This window comes from Paralichthys olivaceus, chromosome 21, assembly GCF_024713975.1.
Source record: "Paralichthys olivaceus isolate ysfri-2021 chromosome 21, ASM2471397v2, whole genome shotgun sequence".
Taxonomy (NCBI): Eukaryota; Metazoa; Chordata; class Actinopteri; order Pleuronectiformes; family Paralichthyidae; genus Paralichthys; species Paralichthys olivaceus.
The window spans coordinates 12,455,437-12,473,088 of record NC_091113.1 but is presented as its reverse complement, the minus strand read 5'-3'; the positions used below and the strand labels follow the sequence as shown (position 1 = coordinate 12,473,088).

Below are 17,652 nucleotides of genomic sequence, written 5' to 3'. Positions count from 1 at the left end.
AAACATTACAGGCAAGAAAAATTTGTTTATCTGTATCCTCTCCCCTCTCATCTCCCCTCTCTGTTCCTTTTTCTCATCTTTTCTCACAAACGCGACATTCCCCCTCTTTATTGGCATCCACTGTCACAGCGATTCGCTAAAGTGGATGTGACAGGCAGCCAGGCTTGTTCATGCTTCTTATAAAAGCCATACATTTTGCCTCAATAGAATTTTTTCCATCTAATTTCTTCTGCTTCTTTTGCATGCTGTGTTTGACCGTGAGGGAGTGCATTTTCCTGTCTGTTATTGTGTTCAGTCTCTTGTTTTGTCACTGATAATATATGCAAATTGCAACCGTGGAACAGAAAAAAACGTAGGCCTCTTTTCTTTTGGTAATCAGCTCCCACCATTACGTAAACAAAGAACTGACTTGTGCGTGTGTCATTACAGTCAAGCATTACAGAGGATGCTTGACTGGTGCTGCTTGACCCAGCTCCGAGTGCCAAAATGCTCCTCTCCCTCATCTATATTTCAGTGCGGTGTTCTGTAATAATCTCAATTTGTGAACACGCAGCAGCGTCACTCTGCCATTACCAAGCACCATAATCTTTAGTCACATTCCACTAAGGTGCTGAGGTAACCAGGGTCATGACAGCCTGAAATGCTATACACGTCGTTCCGACAGCAGCCGTTCTCTGTGCCGCTGGAGGACTTTTATTTTAACTGAAACTCAGCTTGCACCATTTTCTTTTTATAATCGTGACTGCTCTTAGCACTAAAAGGCTTTTCAGTGAGTCATGCGTTACAGAATTTGACCCCCGAGTTGGCTGCTTTTACCTTAGGTGCAATCAAAGATTTTTTTGGTGCATGGCAGAGTAATTATGGACACTTACAATATAGCACCATGTACATGTGATATTATTTATAACAAGTGCAGTGTTCAGAATGGACTGTTTGCCTGTTCTGTGGTGATGCTGATTACAGATTCAGTAACAGTGAACCTGCAGTATTTTGAAGCCACAGGAGGTAAAGACCTGCTCCTATTTACCTGTTTATTCAAAGCTCAGTATAGCTTGACTCGCAGAACCCCAAACCCTGAATTGGAGAATCAGTTGTGGTTGTCTGAGTCCCAGCCGACGCTGCTGGTCTCCTGATTTTCTTAATATTGAGCGTATCACATTTCCAAATCGCACCGAATTCAACACTGCACGTCACATGCTAAGTGTGAAGCAGATGAGATAAACTGTTCTCAAGATATGCCACATACAAAAAAACTGATAATTCTACTGGCAATGGGAAAGGAGACAATCACATTTTTTAGCAGGTTTATCAAAAACATAAATATTTGGTGTAAGTGTAAGTAGGTTACTAGTGGAGTAAATAATACAGGTCTTAATCACCCCATACAAACCTGGAGGTTCCTGCTCCCTGAGGAGACAAGGGGATGCATTTCTTACCACCTTGTAAACACTGGGATTGATTGGAAGGTTACTTTCAGAGTCACTTCAAAACTAATCCAGCTGCTACTGAAGCAAGTGTATTTCCCAAAAATGTTGAGCTGCCCCTTTAAAGAGTGCGTGTGTTAACCTCCAGAGGCTTCTTGTATGGCCCTCGGAGCCTGGTTGGCTCCAAGGCTTAGCCCTCCATTTACAACAAACCCTACTGCATCTCTCTTTTCCTAATGAGGGCTGGAGGGATGTTATCGGGCCTTCAGCTCTTTTTCTCTTTTTCTCTTCTCTCTCTCTCGCACTCATTTCCCTCCTACACTGCAGTCAGGCAAGCAGTGTTAAGTATCTCATCTTCTTTTATCCTCCAGCCTGCCATCGATTTCAAGCTGTTCTCCTCTCATTTACAGCTGTGCCAGACCATTCACGGTACCAGGATGCACATCAGCTGCCAAATGTACACTTTTCCTCATCACGCTCGGCCCAAAGAGGAGAGGATGAACAGGTTTTTTTTTCCGCCGCAATCCTTCACGTGTGCCAACCGTCCGTGGAGACATGCTGGTTCCTCCAAGCACATTTATGGATCATTTGATTCAATTTCATGTATCACAGAACTGTAATAATAGCAGAATACATTTTATGGTGACAGTTTTCCCCCTTTCAGTTTGTTGTCAGCCCTAAAGGTGTTGTGTTACCACTCCATCCAAACTGTTGGCTTTACATTTTCATCCTAACATGAGGCTGCATACTGACTTCCAGACAAATGTTATCATGCACACTGCAACAAAGGTAAGACTTCTGAGAGACACGGGTTTGCAAAACAAAGTGCTCCGCTGCTCCCTATTGGCTTCTCCGTGACAGTGCATCACTTTAATCCTCAGTGACTTTGGTCTATGTGCTTAACTGTGACACACTGAAGACACTTGATATGGAAGATTTCTTCATTTCAAGTGATTAAAAGATTATCTTATTATTTTAAAACTTTAAATGACCAATTGTTAAAGGAACTTTCTTTATTTAGCAAATCACTTTGGACCATAAAGTACCTGTAAAGACATTTAGGACATGTAAGTGTTTCACCATGTTTCTTTTCTGCCTTTTTTACTTAAGTACAGTAATGAAGTAAATGCACTTTGTTACATCCCACCTGTACCTGGATCTTCTTTTTTTTTTAAATCAGATATGTTAATTGCACTGATATTTATGAGTGTGTGATATTTGGTGCAGACCCAAATAATTTAAATGTGACAGAGGTTTACACTCCACACTGAACACCCTTGCAGTTATTTATGTGAACTAGTGATATTATTATTACTGACATTGAAACACTGCCTCTCAGTATTCAGTGACCAGGTGTGTCCACAGACACAGTGGAGTGATAGTGTGGTCTTTCTTGAGCCACCAGAGGACAGCAGAGCCCAGGATTCAACTGTATGTGTCAGAGGTCCACACCTACATCACCATGTTTATCCTCACAGTGACACAAAGGCCAACTCTGTTGTCTCCGGCAGCTTTAGACTTTCACTCATTCTCGTTTAAGACTGTTTTAAGTACTTTTCATTAACTTACTAAATATGTTTATTTGTTTTTAAGCAAGATTATGATAAAACATTGGGCAGATTACTATGACACTGGAAGGATGTGGTATGGGCGAAGGAAGAGCCCATTCAGTTTTGGTGGAGATCCAGGGGCTCATCCAGGATATTTTTAACATTGCAATTGGATCTTAATGAAAAAATTCTGACATGTCGTCTGTCATTGCACAGCGAACACTCTAGTGTCGGACCGAGGACAGAATGGATCCTCCATGGACTCACTGTTTCATTGTGCTATAATGAGACGGGGCTAGCTGGTTAGCATGCTAACATCAACAGAGTCAACATGGTCGTTGTTCCCCTCCAGGGACTCTGTCTGAGCAGAGGGAGGAGGTTCGATGCTGGTAAGTAAACAGTTGGTAGTGGTGACGTAGTATAACACAGTGTGTGTTTTTAAATGTATACATCCACGTGACATGAGCTGAATTCAGATGCTATCTTTTGAATATAAACTTATCTGTGACGAAAGTTGCGTCACACATCAATGGACTCTTTAATCTCCTTTGTAGGAACCTATGATCAATGGCAAGATTAAAGCCACGGAGACATCTCTAGTGTCTGCACGCTGGATCATAACGTTATTAACTCTGGACACCCTCAGCCTGAGCTCTAGTTCATTTTCGTGGTGTTGTTTAGAAGATTATAACAGCATATCGTAATATTTCCCAGTTTTTAATCGTAATTCATTTGAAGAAAGGAATTATGTTTTCAACAATGGAAGCGTAAGTACTATTAAGCACTGTACAACTGCAGTTCACATTTCCTGTTATATTTTCTGAAGCTTTCCTTATATTACAATATGTAGTTAACACAATTTAATTTCACAAAATGAGGCCCAAGTCACTTTATTTAACACACTGAGACCCCTAAGGTTTGTGTATATACTTTTTGTTTCATGACAGTTTAAGGTAATACTTCATTAGTCCCACTAAGGGGATATTTGCCATGTTACAGCAAAAATGAGGATAAACAAGTAGAGAAACAATATAAAAACAAGGAAATATACCACAAGAAAATAATACGTACAATGTAAACAGAATATATAGCAGGAATGCACATTTTTGATTCCTCTGTATATATTTAAATCCTATGCAAATGTTTAATTTCTCTGTAAAAGTTTTATTTTGCTACAAATGTTTCATTAAATTTAATTTCCTTAATTTCTCTGTACATATTTACATTTACATTCATCTCAGGCCAATTTCAACATACGGTTACTGTGTTATAAGTTAATTCTAATGTATGTTCAATATATGTTACTGCTACTGGATGCTTGAATTTCCTTCGGGATCAATAAAATATCTATCTATCTATGTGAGATATTGACATTGCTCAGTTTAATCAGTTAAGACCTGAGAGTGCTGTGTTAGGTGCATGTATGCATTGCACAGTCTTACACAGGCAGGAAGGTACGGCCTGCGATAACTCCCAGTCCTTTCTGAGCAGTCTGCTAAACTGTAACTAACTTTTCAGTCCAACTAAAAGTGAATTATCAGCATTCTCAAAAATGTCCTAATGTTACAGGATCAGTGGTCCGATCAGCAGGGACAGGCAGACACAGGCTGACTTGATTCAGACCAATGAATTGATTAAAAGTCTGGAGTTGCAAGATGTCTTTGTGAATGAGGTGGAGCTGAAGCACAGGTAAGATCCATCATTCTATATTTCATTATTTCCACCATGTGGAAACTGTTTTTTAGTGTTTTCTATTGTGACCCTGTGACTTGGTTGTTAAAGAACAGCATCCTCTGTGAATTACGTGAAAAATGGAAGTGAAACACATCCTAAAGTAAAAACATTTTGAAAATGCTCTTTATGTTTTATTTGCAGAGAGAAAGTTGTGAAAAAACTGCAATCCCTCTTTGAGGAGTGGCTCCTAGACATGTGCAGAGAAATGGTAAGAAACATCTTTTTTATCTATACAGTTGTTTCAAAGGTATTTCCAAATATCATACAGACAGCATTTAATTGTGTAGATGATACAACTTCATTGGTTTGCTTTTTGATTTCAGAATGTACCTGAAACTGTCACTGACAAAGTCGGAGGCAGGGTCTTGCCGTTCGGCTCCTATCACCTGGGAGCTTTCTCCAAAGGTAACTAAGATTTTTTCCTCAACTTTAACATGTTCTTACTGCGGAAACTTGTATTTAACAGTTTCACAAGTGACAATATAAGCTTCACTCTCATATGAATCTGTTTTGCTTTGACAGATGCTGATATTGATGTTCTATGTGTTGGGCCTGTATTTTTGGAGGCAATGGTCTTCTTCACCTCCTTTTTGGAGAAGCTCAAAGCCCAGGAGGAGGTCAAAGACATACGGGTTTGTCATATATATCAATTATTGCATCATTTATAAATATCATGCAAGTCAAAGTCTTTTTTTCTCCAGTGCAAGTGACTGACAATATTGTTCTCCTCAGGCCATCGAAGAAGCGGTTGTGCCAGTCATCAAGATGACATTTGATGGAATTGAGGTAAATGAAGATCTGATAAATACAAAGTAAAAATAATAACATACAACTCTACTGGTGCTGTGATAACTTGCTTTGTGTTTCTGTAATCTCATAGGTGGATTTAATCTATGCCCGGTTGCCACAAAGGTCTGTCAGTGACAAAGTCAACCTCCTTGATGACAAATGGTTTAAGGAAATGGATAAAATCTCCTCCAGGAGTCTCAATGGTAACATCACACTCAAATACAAAGCTGCTCAGAAATGCTGCAGTATCACCAGATGACATGATTTATTTATTTCATAAGTTGTTCATTTGCACTTTCCCCCTTTTTAACATGTGGCTGTTTGTGTATGAATCCTTTGTTTTCATTCTGTAGGTTACAGAGTCACTGAGGAAATCCTCCGTCTTGTGCCTGACATCTCAAACTTCAGGCTCACTCTTAGAGCCATCAAGCTGTGGGCCAAACGTAAGTCGAACAACACAGAACTAATTCATCATGGCAGTCACAGTCTCTCTGTGAATAGATGGACTTGTTTCCCAACATGATCATTTCACATTCATACCAACAATGGCTGACTGCCCTGTTCTGGAGTAACTGGTCATCAACTACATCTGAAATCATTTTAGTCAGTGGTGCAAAATGATAACTTCAATCTCAGATTATTGTCATTATGGATATTTAGTTTGCTTTGTCTACATTTGCTGAAATGCAACCACAGGCCAGTCTCTATTGTGCAGGAATAAACAATGCACAGGTTTACTGAACTATATCATATATACATAAAGTAAAACTTAAATAAAAGGAAACATTATTAATGTGAGAAAAAACAGTAACATTATACATTTTGTTTAAATCTTGTTTCTCATCCTTATATTTCCTTTCAGGACGCAACATTTACTCTAACAAGCTGGGCTTCTTGGGTGGGGTATCCTGGGCCATTCTGGTTGCCAGAATTTGCCAGCTATATCCAAATGCGGCAGCATCCACCCTGGTGCTGAAGTTCTTCCAGATCTACTCCATGTGGTGAGTTTTGTCAGCATTTCTGTTAAAAATAAAGTATTTCTCAATTTCTTAACATGTTCGGTGTTTGGGGATTTTTAAACTCTGCTTTTTATCACTGAAAATGCATGTTCATGCTTTGTTAAAGATGTAGACAAGGATCAGTTGATTTGACAATCTTGTGTTTTGTGTCAGGGACTGGAATATCCCTATTCGTCTGAGGGCGGTGCTGGACCTCCAATACGACCTTCACTCCTGGGATCCCAAGGTAAGTCATCTGCAGGATCTTTAGTCAAAGTTTAAGAAACAAACATATGATCAAGTGAGTTTGTGAATTATCCAGTTTAAAACATATAGTAAGATGATAATCAGTGTTCTTCTGCATTTCCAGTCTAACAGACATGATAGGTACCACTTGATGCCGATCATCACGCCGGTCTACCCCCAGCAGAACTCAGCGTTCAATGTCTCTCTCTCCTCGCGGACCATCCTGATTGAAGAGTTCAATCGGGGTATGTATAGTCACTCAGCTGACTACCTGCATTGTGAGCCAAACAAACATCAATTCCAGTGTTCCAATCGTGGATTAAAACAAACCGTTAAACTCAATAACATCTCCCAGAATTTTAATCTGAGAGTGTGAGAACATTTTGATTTAAACCACCTGTCTCTTCCTCGTTCACAGGCCACACTATCCTCCAGGAAATACAGCAGCACAAAGTCGACTGGCTCAAACTCTTTGAAACGCCAAACTTTATGAACAAGTACCGGTACGTATTGAGTTACCTAAAGACAGTCCTGCCATGTAATTAAATACACTCACACACATTGCTCTCTAAAACATAGACATTTACTAAAATAATGTTTTGATTAGTGTTATTAGCTGAAAATGTTGAAATGGATCATCTGTTTGTGGATTTGTGGCCTTTTTAATGTTCATGCTGAACTTAAAGGTAAACTTCAATCTGACGGTCCATGACTAATGTTGATGGATGTGCCGACCAGGTTGTGATGGTTTCTAGTCATTTATAATAAAATCTGTAACAAAGTTTTAAAAAAAAGATGATCATGTCTTCATTGTTATGTGGATGGTTAAAGCTCTGAATGTGAGCTGCCTGATTGATTGAGTTCCACTCTTTTACTTCGAACGTACGATCGATTTTTGTTGTTTTTGCCACAACAGGCAGCGTCCTCGATATTCGTAACGATGCATTTATGTTGTGGAAGAAATGATGGACACAGTGAGCAGCTGTGTTCACCTTTTGACGAGAATTTTAAAATTGTGTTGTGGAGTTTGGGCGTTAAATACACAAACACAGATCACTTACATTTTAAAACAACACAGGTTTTATTTTTACATTTAAAGTTTACTGTATAATTGACATAACGAAGGTGAGTATAGTGATATTAATTATTGTGCTGTGCAGTAAGTTGACCTGCTTTAAATATTGAGCAGCAATGAATTCGCAACATAGTTTTGATTAATCTGTCTCTTTTAATCAAAGGCATTACCTTCAAGTGGACGCATTCTCTGCTACAGGCGAGCAGCATATTGATTGGTGAGTCAAGTTAAACTGGAATAACTTCGACACGTTTGTAGACCACGTTTGAACTTTGGATGAAAAACTGTTTGAATACTTTACATCCAGCTGCTGGAGTGTTTTCTTCTTTCTGTAAACAAGTCTTCATTCACTCGTTCAGGGTCGGCCTGGTGGAGTCCAAAATAAGACTCCTGGTGGGAGCTCTGCAGATACATCCGTACATTTCCTTGGCTCATGTGAACGTGCAGCCCTACTCTCCACCCAAGGAGCCCGATAGCATGTAAGGGCATTATTTCATATTTCAGCTCGTTCCTGTTTTTTGTTCTGATGCTCTGTATTTACTCTCAGTTTGCTGTAACAAGGCTTTAAAGCTCATGTCTCGTGTTGGTTGTCTGTTTCTGTTTCAGAGAGGGTATGAGCACAAAGTGGATGATTGGATTTACCCTGACAAAGGAGTACAAGAAGATAATTAAAAAGAAAGATATCGACCTGACCAGTGAAGTCGGCTACTTTATTGATACTGGTATGTTTTTGTTTCCTTGCTCTTCTTCCTCTTTAAATTTGGTGACACTGGAGCAGAGTTGTGTGAAAATGTGAAATCATTTTTATTTTGTGCCCTTGCAGTCTACGACCTGGCAAAGAGCTGTGGTCTGTTTAAGGAGGGAATGGTTGTTTTAGTCAACTATGAAAAGAGGAAGGTTGTTGCCAAACGTGCCAAAGTGTCGTCCTGTCACACAACTGAAAAGGTTTGCTCAAACATTTCATGCTTTATTTGACTAAACATACATGTGTCTATAATATATACAATGTTTTCTGCTGTTATTAATGATATCTCATTTTTTTAAATCTTCACAAAAACCATAGTTAAAAAATGACAGGTTGTGCTTTTACAGTGGGTTATGCACTGAAGTATTTCTCATATTAGAGTTACACAGTGATATCAAGACTCCAGGAAGTTACTGTGCCCAGAAGAGAAATAATCCAGCACATAACCCCTGTAAAAACCCTAATGTAACAGTTGTTAGTTGCAGTGCATCATATTGATCATACAGATGCAAGAGTGGCATCAATTGTCTTACTCTTATCAAAACATTTAAGTACATAGTATTTCCTAAATTCTTATTTGTGTTAAGATATTACTTAAAACATTTTTTTGTTCTCTACAGGAATCCTCTGTAACATCTGAGCCCAGCAAAGCTTCTCCAGCTTCCACAGCACCACAGGCCACAAAGCGATCTTGTTCTCCCTCAGCAGAGACTTCCAGTAAGAAGTTCAGGCCTGAGGAGAAGGAGCTAGATATGATACCCACCTGCCCTGAAAACCCCACCACAGGTGTCTTGCCCACCAAAAAAGTTGTGAAGCTGGTAAGGAGCCCTCCCAAAGCACCACAGGGCACAAAGAGATCTTGTTCTCCCTCAGCAGAAACTCCTTGTAAGAAGTTCAGGCCTGAGGAGAAGGAGCTAGATATGATACCCACCTGCCCTGAAAACCCCACCACAGGTGTCTTGCCTACCAAAAAAATTGTGAAGCTGGTAAGGAGCCTTCCCACAGCACCACAGGGCACAAAGAGACCTCGTTCTCCCTCACCCTCACCTTCATCTAAGAAGTTTAAGCTTGAGGAGACAGGAGTAAAAGAGGAGAAGACCACCTCCCCTGAAAAGTCCCCTGCAGAGCATCACTGAACAACACTGCCACTATCTTACTCCTCATCAGGAGGAAAAACAACTTTTATCTGCCAGCATGTTTGCTTTTGTATATTTGTTGTGCAGTTTTGTTATTCAAAAGTGTACGTATGATTTTCTAGAAAATAAAGTAAATGAAGAAGTGAATTAAAAAAATCCCAGACATGAATGCATCTCTTTGCTTTTATGTATATTTTGTTGCTTTACCTCAAATAAAATTATAAATATTATATTTCTGTTCTTATTTTTTTATATTTGAACTGGGTTGATTTGAGCATTAACTTCCCATGCTGGTTAAACCACAGGTGCAGATTTGATGGAACCTAATGTTGTCACTTGTTTTAAGGTCTTTCTGCAGATCAATGGTATTTTCAAAGATAGAACTGAGGATAAAATGACTAAAGGAAAACAGTGCAAGTTCTTCTAGTTTGTAATAAACCTGCATTTTAAACAAATACTTTTTTCTCAAGCTAATCTTATAAACAAACATGATCAGTGCCTTACCGACAGCACATGTCTCAACCCCAGTATCTCCCTTGTGAGAAAAGTACTCATAATGCTTGGCAATCAATCAAAGGGGATCCTGGAATAGTAAATCTGCTGCACATGCAAAGTAGTAAGAAAGATTTGGAAAAAGAGTGAAGGTGCTAATCGAAGTACAAAACATAAAAAAAATATTTTATACAGGTTATGTATATATATTATAATAAAAGAAAAAAATGACATTTATTAGTATAACTGATAAAATAGGGATGCTATAATAAAAGAGCTAATTTTCACTGTAAATCAGTGAACAGCAGGTAAACATAAAGTATGTGGTATAATGTGTATATAAAAACGTATGCAGTTATCCACTATATTCATCCAATGTAAATAAAAATAACTCATAAAATCAAAGTGTTCATCGGATGTGAAAACGTCACACAGGCCATACTGAAGAGCATGACGTCATTTCTACCTGCCATAACACTCCGGGTCGAAAGGTGGCGCTCGTGATCTTTAATTTTCAAACTCACTAGACACTTGACCGGAAGTGCCATTTCAAAACATTGAGTAGCAGATGTGAGAGCTCCGTGTTCAGCTCCGTCCCGATGGTCTGAAGCGGACTCTTCTCTCTGGTTCTGTGCGACTTTGGTGCGGTGCAGGGCCGCTCCGGTGGCTCCAACATGGCGGGCCCGCTGCTGGAGTTCGAGACGGAGATGTTCCTGAGTCTGTTCGGCTGTGACGGGCTGCTGGTGGCGGCGGAGGGGATGGGGATGGACCGCATCCTGCTGCAGTTCATGCGGGTTCACTCGGAGCGGGACAGCCTGGTCCTCCTGCTCAACACGACCACACCGGAGCAGGTCAGCACCGCGCGGGTTAGCTTAGCCTGCTAGTCCGCTTCATCGTCCGCTCGATGTGTGATGTGGGGCAGCAACGTGGCTAATGTTGTGTGATGGAAGCGACTAACCAGAATCCCAAATGACTGGAGATGATAAAGTATCAGTGATTCAGTGACAGATGCTTCAATAAAGTATCATAAGCACCAGGTCACAACTAACTGTTGACGTTTACAATGTTGTGAGCACTAAAACAATCTTTAAGACGCTCAAATAGTCATTTTAACAATGTTTAATAAGGTAAACTAATTGATGGAATAAAGGAAATAGAATATGCAATCGAAGTAATGTAGGTGATCAAGCTGTAACATATAGAACATGTAAACAAATGGAGATGTGGCACTAAGTTGATGATGCTACACTTTGTATGTACAGATGTGTCACAGTTTGTGTGACAAGAACAAAACTGCACTTTCTCGTCACTCAGCATCACTCAGGTCATTTCTTAGGGATCAGGGCAACACTTCTCAAAGATGGGGAAGAATTCCTCCCCAGTAAGAGAAGTTGCTTCACCTGTACGGTTGTCATTATTATCAACACTGCTAGTAAACATCTCATACATCTTAATTTGCCTTTTGCCTCTTTGTGTCCACAGCTATTCTTCAGTGCTTTCGAAACGTTGTCACGTTTCCAATAAGAACAATAGTAATAGTAGTCATACAGGATCTAGTCCATATTCACTGTTGTATCTTGTTAGAGATGAAACGTGGGAACATTTTGTAGCATGATTGTAGTGACCAAAATTATCAGTATTATCACGGTGTTGTTAAAATGTTCTGAAAATATAAAAAAAGTACAGAAACACAAACTGAAGGGATTTCACAATGTTTAATATTCAGATATAATGAATGTATTATCAGTACAAATTAGAAAATAGCACCAACACCATATCACATGAGCATTGAAGAGGGAAGGTCTTAGCTCGCTAAAGAAGCTTTTTGTTTAACAATAAAAACTTCCTGTAATTCAAGTTTTTTTTTTAAAAACTCAAATGTGTAAACCAAAGGTGCATATTAAAAACAACAAGACCAGCATGAACAAAGTATGTGCAAGTAAGAGCAATACAATCATATGTGAGCATCAGGCGTTGATGACATATAGAAACAATTGGAGGAGAAAAGGTTGACAACTCGTGATGTAAAGGGCAGACGTCAACTGTCATTTTAAAGCAGGAAAAAAACTGTATCTCTTGTTTAATAGTCGACAATCCCAATGCAGAGCAATGAATAATACAAAGTGACAAGGGAATCAAAATAATTTATTTTGATTGGTAAACCATGTGACACAGTACAAAACCTCGATGATGTTATTTTTAATATACTTTGTTGACATTGGAACGTAGTAATTTAGCTCCACCGTCGTTTCAATGGGGGCACAGTTTCTGTCGCTGATAGCTACCTGTTTAACAAACACACTTTCCCACTCGTCCTCCCCTCTCAGGAGTATTTCACGGAGCAGCTGCGGGTTGAGGGCTTGACCCACCTGCCCAGGACGGTGACCAGCGATGTCCAGAGCACAGAGCGTTACACTGTTTACACCGAGGGAGGAGTGCTGTTTGTCACCAGTAGAATCCTGGTGGTTGACTTCCTCACCGACCGCATCCCTGCTCATCTCATATCCGGTCAGAGGACGAAGCGATCGTGGCTAAAATGAGAGCCTTGTTTGTCTTTTTACAATGATGTGATTTTTTATTTATTACAGTAAACAACATTTGTTCGTGTACTTTTTGCTCTCTACAAAATCATAGTACATCAGTTATTGCTAAAATCTAATTGGAGGATTCATAATTGATACAAGTAAAGTTAATGATCGGCTTGGCCCTGGTTGGGACCATTGGGATTTTAATTGCAAACAATGCTGTATCTGTTATTTTAAAAAAATCAACTGTGCTTGCATTAACACAATCCATTACCTAAATGCCAACATATAGGAATCATTAGATTATACACTTTTTATTCTGTTGTTCCACAGAGTAAACACAAACACTAAATATACATTTATGGGTTGAACATGGCTCATAACGCCACTTAGTGTTTCAAACTGTCTTGGACATGCAGGGCCAGTGCTTATGTAGAGTCAACCGTTTGGGCGTCTCTACATTTTTTATGTCTTTTTTTTTATGACTTTTATGTATATTTGAAAAAGTGAACACCCTCTAATCAAAAGTGGGTAGCTATCATCACCCGCACACGTTAGGGTTAGGTTAGTGTGTCTTAGCCCACCTCCCAGCACTTCCTTCTAAAGGATTTTTTTTGGCCAAAACCTACGTATATGCAGTATTTAAATGTGCCAGAATATTGCCACAGGAAAGTAGCGGTTGTTTCACTGCGATACAGATTATCATATTTTCCTCTCTTGCTTTATGCTTCAGGCATCCTGGTGTACCGCGCCCATAAAATCATCGAGTCTTGTCAGGAGGCCTTCATCCTTCGTCTGTTCAGACAGAAGAACAAGACAGGATTCATCAAGGCCTTCACTGATAAGGCCACAGCGTTCTCCTCGGGCTTCTGCCAGGTGGAGCGTGTGATGAGGAACCTCTTCGTCAAGAAGCTCTATCTGTGGCCCAGGTATGGTGAGACAAATATTTAACATGTCATAGCAGGGCAGGGGAGTGATTCGCGTCAGCCTCCTTTACCTTTGCTCTATTTACCGGCATCATTCAACAGGTTCCAGGCATCAGTAAACACAGCACTGGAAAGGCATAAACCAGAGGTGGTGGAGCTCCATGTGTCACTGACACCGGCTATGAGGGCCATTCAGAGCTCCATCCTTGACATAATGAGCGCCTGTCTGAAGGAGCTGAAACGCTACAACCCTACACTGGAGGCTGAGGACCTCTCACTGGAGAACACACTTGGAAATGCGTTTGAAAAGGTCTGTTACTGAAATATGACACATTAACCTGCCTCTGCAGCAAAATAAACTCCGGCCAATATAGTGAATTTAATTCAAATCTACACAAGTGGTTGAACTTAATCGTTTGACTTTAACCTTCTTTAACTCCCCCTCAGACCATTCGACATTACCTGGACCCCCTGTGGCACCAACTGGGAGCCAAGACCAAGGCCCTGGTCCAAGACCTGAAGGTGTTGAGAGTTCTTTTGCTCTACCTCACACAGTACGACTGTGTCACCTTCCTCAATCTGCTTGAGTCGCTTCGCTCCAGCCAAAAGATCTTTGGCTCCAATTCAGGTAAACTACGTATATTTACCCCGCTTGGAGTATTTAGTTGAAGTGTAAAATCCATGACGCGTCTCTTTTATCCCTGTTTGATTGCATGAGTTTATTGTTGTATCAGGGTGGCTGTTCCTCGACTCGAGCACTTCCATGTTTGTGAATGCCAGGGGTCGTGTATACCGCATGAGTGAGAGCAAGAAGAAACTCAAAGTGGGGGCAGAGGCTGAGAAAGTGAAGTTATCCTCGACCTCAGGTGACGGACACGTGAACACTCAGACAATGTGCTCTTCAGAGTAGATATCTGTTGAGTTAATGCTTCATGTGTGCGTGCGTGCGTGTGTGTATGTTTCAGAGGTGAAAAGAGACCTGGTGCTGGAGAAGAGCCCAAAGTGGGAGGCTCTAACTGAGGTGCTGCAGGAGATTGAGAGAGAGAACAAGAGCTCCCAACATGAACCAGGTAATAGTTCTAATTACTACTACTATTAATGACATGATAATATTGAATATTACAGCTTAATCTAAATTCATGTTAAGTATACCATCAATCTAATGTCTCAATTAGTAAATACAAGTCCAGTTTACTTGGAAGCTGGACCTGCAACAAGCAACAGAAACATTTATCTAGTTTTCTTTACCCCAGAAAAGGCCCTTTATATTCAAATATTTTATATTTACATCGAGGGGACCCTCTCTACGGAGGCCGCCATGTTTTTTACATTAGTCCAAACTGGACAAACTAAACATCTTTTGAGTTTTTATGACAATTTAAGGCTACCAGAGATTCTTTTTCATGTTTGGAAGGAGAGGGTGAGGTCTAGTGTTGACATTGCATGTTGCAATGTCAACACTAGATATCACAAAATTCTACACACTGTACCTTTAATTGATAAAAAATCAGGGCAATGACAATGGAATTGTCTATTCAAATAAGTTAAATCCTAACAGATATGTTTAACAATTCCAAATATCCACCATAAAATGGGCCTGTTGAAATCTGTCTTGTACAGTCTATCCGTCTAACTAACCAACATGTTGCCTACAGGTCGCGTGCTGATCTGTGCCAGTGATGACCGAACTTGTGCCCAGCTGCAGCAGTACATCAGGCGCGGCTCTGATTGGCTGCTCAACAGACTATATGCTCGCACAATCGGTAAACGGGACCCTGCTGCTGCCGCTGCCCTGGACCTCGACTCTCACAAAAAGAGCAAAGGCTGGCCCAAAAGAGGAACCAAGGGGAAAGAGCCTGCTCAGAAAAAAAACTCAAAGTCCACGAAGAGTAAAAGCCGACCATCTCTGACCCTGACCCAGATGGTCGGGAAGGAGGAGACGGCGGAGGCAGCAGCAATGGGCAGCAGCGGAGATGAGGAGGAATTGATGGATGACGAAGAAGGCGAGGAAGGGCGACTGAAGTTGGATTTGTCATCTGACGCTTACTATGGTGTCCTGAAGGAGCCGCTGACTGTCATCCACCCACTTAAAGGCTGCACTGACCCCCACAGCTTGACGCGGGTGCTGCACGAGGTAGATCCCAGTTTTGTGGTGCTCTACGATGCTGAAGTGAGTTTTGTGCGACAACTTGAGATCTACAAAGCCACTCGGCCTGGAAAAGCACTCAGGGTGTATTTCCTCATCTATGGAGGGTCGACAGAAGAACAGAAGTACCTCACAGCGCTGTCTCGGGAAAAGAAAGCATTTGAACACCTCATCAGGTCAGAACACCTTTATTATATTCATTGATTTAGGTTGTTCCAAAGGTTCATCGATCGTCATTGGTGCTTGTGTGTGTAATACTGCAGGGAAAAAGCTACCATGGTCATACCAGAGGAGAGGGAGGGACGAGAAGACACCAACCTAGATCTTGCCAGAAATTTAGAGCCTGCCAACGCCACCACCAACACCCGCAAAGCAGGTATGACTGTTTCAGTTCTCTACATTTCTCAGGGAAGATGTAAGTCATTCAGAAATCGTGGTGCTGAGACAAAGTGTTTATAATGATGACTGCACAAAAATCATTGATTTTAATGGACAACAACATTTCATATAAAGTTTTAGAACATTTCCAACTACAACAGACAGCAAACTTGAACTTGAACTGACTTTACGGCCATTCAATAAATCAGATATTCTTTTTAAGACATTTTACCTTTTAAAATCTGGGATCCTTATTGCCTAATGGTACCCAAGTCATGTTCCACACTACACTGCACTGTCGCCGGCCTACACATCAAATACACTGAATTTTCTTAAATGAAATCAAATGTTGTAAAATAAATGTATTTAGATTTTCTGGAATAAGTGTTTTATTATTTTCTCCATTTCGTGTCCAATGACCAGGAGGCCAGGAGCAGTCCAAAGAGCCCTCACGAGTAATTGTGGACATGCGTGAGTTCCGCAGTGAACTCCCTTCCTTGCTGCACCGCCGTGGGCTGGACATTGAGCCTGTCACCCTAGAAGTCGGGGACTACATCCTTACCCCGGACACATGCGTGGAGCGCAAGAGCATCAGTGATCTGATTGGCTCTTTGCAGAGCGGCCGTCTCTACACCCAGTGTCTCTCCATGACCCGTTATTACAAAAAGCCAGTGCTGCTCATTGAGTTTGACCCAGCTAAACCGTTTTCCTTAATGGCTCGATCAGATTTCCGCCATGAGATCTCATCTAATGACATTTCGTCAAAGCTCACCTTACTCACTTTGCATTTCCCCCGCCTGCGAATACTATGGTGTCCCTCCCCACATGTCACAGCTGACCTCTTCCTGGAGCTGAAGCAAGGCCGCCTGGAACCCGATGCTGCAGCAGCTCAGGCAGTCACGGCCGAGTCGGACATAGTGGCTGAATCAGCAGGGCTCTACAACCCAGGACCTTATGACTTCCTGTTGAAAATGCCTGGGGTCAATACAAAAAACTATAGGGCCCTGATAAGAAATGCAGACAGCCTGGCAGATTTAGCCAAACTCAGCAAGGACAAGCTCGCAGAAATACTGGGAAATGCGAACAATGGTAAGTTACTGTATGAGTTTCTGCATAATGTTGCTGATGTTCCTGCTCCCGTGCAGAGGGCAAAAAAGACATCATAGGAATAACATGTATGTTAACACCAGGATTGTTTTTGCATTTTAAAGCTGGATGAAAGATAAATTACAGCAGATAATATTAATGTGCAGAATGAATCAAATAATGCAGGTTTCTCTCTTGTATTTTGGAAACTACTCTGTAAATATATGCAAGCTGTGAAACTTTTATCATATTCTTAAAATAATAAAAAAGGTATTTTTGGATGAATAAAATATTGATGAATGTTGTAATTTTTAGGAACCTGTCATTTTAAAATAAAACTTTGGACTGGACAGAAAAGCTTTTATAACCTCAAAGGATACAGCACAATCAAAATTAGATGTG

At 40.7% G+C, this 17,652-nt stretch overlaps 2 protein-coding genes across 3 annotated transcripts; both read left to right on the top strand.

The window, feature by feature from the left end:
• The first annotated feature begins 2,496 nt into the window (after positions 1–2,496).
• On the top strand, positions 2,497–9,927 carry LOC109626699 (poly(A) polymerase type 3-like). 2 transcript variants are annotated; one of them, XM_069517726.1, is made up of 17 exons: positions 2,497–3,363; positions 4,544–4,663; positions 4,850–4,916; positions 5,032–5,113; positions 5,231–5,340; positions 5,441–5,494; positions 5,589–5,700; positions 5,851–5,940; positions 6,360–6,498; positions 6,670–6,742; positions 6,866–6,986; positions 7,160–7,244; positions 7,980–8,033; positions 8,176–8,295; positions 8,423–8,538; positions 8,640–8,761; positions 9,182–9,927. In XM_069517726.1, the coding sequence occupies exons 3-17, from the start codon at positions 4,902–4,904 to the stop codon at positions 9,695–9,697; spliced, it is 1,809 nt and encodes a 602-aa protein (XP_069373827.1). In that variant the 5' UTR covers positions 2,497–3,363; positions 4,544–4,663; positions 4,850–4,901; the 3' UTR covers positions 9,698–9,927. The 2 variants fall into 2 exon arrangements, with proteins under 2 accessions (XP_069373827.1, XP_069373826.1); XM_069517725.1 differs by lacking the exon at positions 2,497–3,363 and adding an exon at positions 3,561–3,741.
• Positions 9,928–10,706: 779 nt separating this feature from the next.
• ercc4 (excision repair cross-complementation group 4) lies at positions 10,707–17,540 on the top strand. Its single transcript, XM_020083617.2, has 10 exons — positions 10,707–11,040; positions 12,517–12,697; positions 13,448–13,643; positions 13,743–13,950; positions 14,088–14,268; positions 14,375–14,506; positions 14,606–14,710; positions 15,296–15,962; positions 16,050–16,162; positions 16,588–17,540. The coding sequence occupies exons 1-10, from the start codon at positions 10,864–10,866 to the stop codon at positions 17,328–17,330; spliced, it is 2,703 nt and encodes a 900-aa protein (XP_019939176.2). The 5' UTR covers positions 10,707–10,863; the 3' UTR covers positions 17,331–17,540.
• Positions 17,541–17,652: the final 112 nt, after the last annotated feature.

What these genes read in the sequence shown, in the direction of transcription:
- LOC109626699 (XM_069517725.1), top strand. Translation starts at nt 3,722, where the DNA reads ATGTTTTCAACAATGGAAGC. An exon ending in AACTTTATGAACAAGTACCG is followed by an intron (nt 7,245 to 7,979) that starts GTACGTATTGAG and finishes TTTTAATCAAAG; the next exon opens with GCATTACCTTCAAGTGGACG. An exon ending in CGGCTACTTTATTGATACTG is followed by an intron (nt 8,539 to 8,639) that starts GTATGTTTTTGT and finishes GTGCCCTTGCAG; the next exon opens with TCTACGACCTGGCAAAGAGC.
- ercc4 (XM_020083617.2), top strand. Translation starts at nt 10,864, where the DNA reads ATGGCGGGCCCGCTGCTGGAGTTCGAGACGGAGATGTTCCTGAGTCTG. An exon ending in CCCTGCTCATCTCATATCCG is followed by an intron (nt 12,698 to 13,447) that starts GTCAGAGGACGA and finishes TTTATGCTTCAG; the next exon opens with GCATCCTGGTGTACCGCGCC. An exon ending in GCATTTGAACACCTCATCAG is followed by an intron (nt 15,963 to 16,049) that starts GTCAGAACACCT and finishes GTAATACTGCAG; the next exon opens with GGAAAAAGCTACCATGGTCA.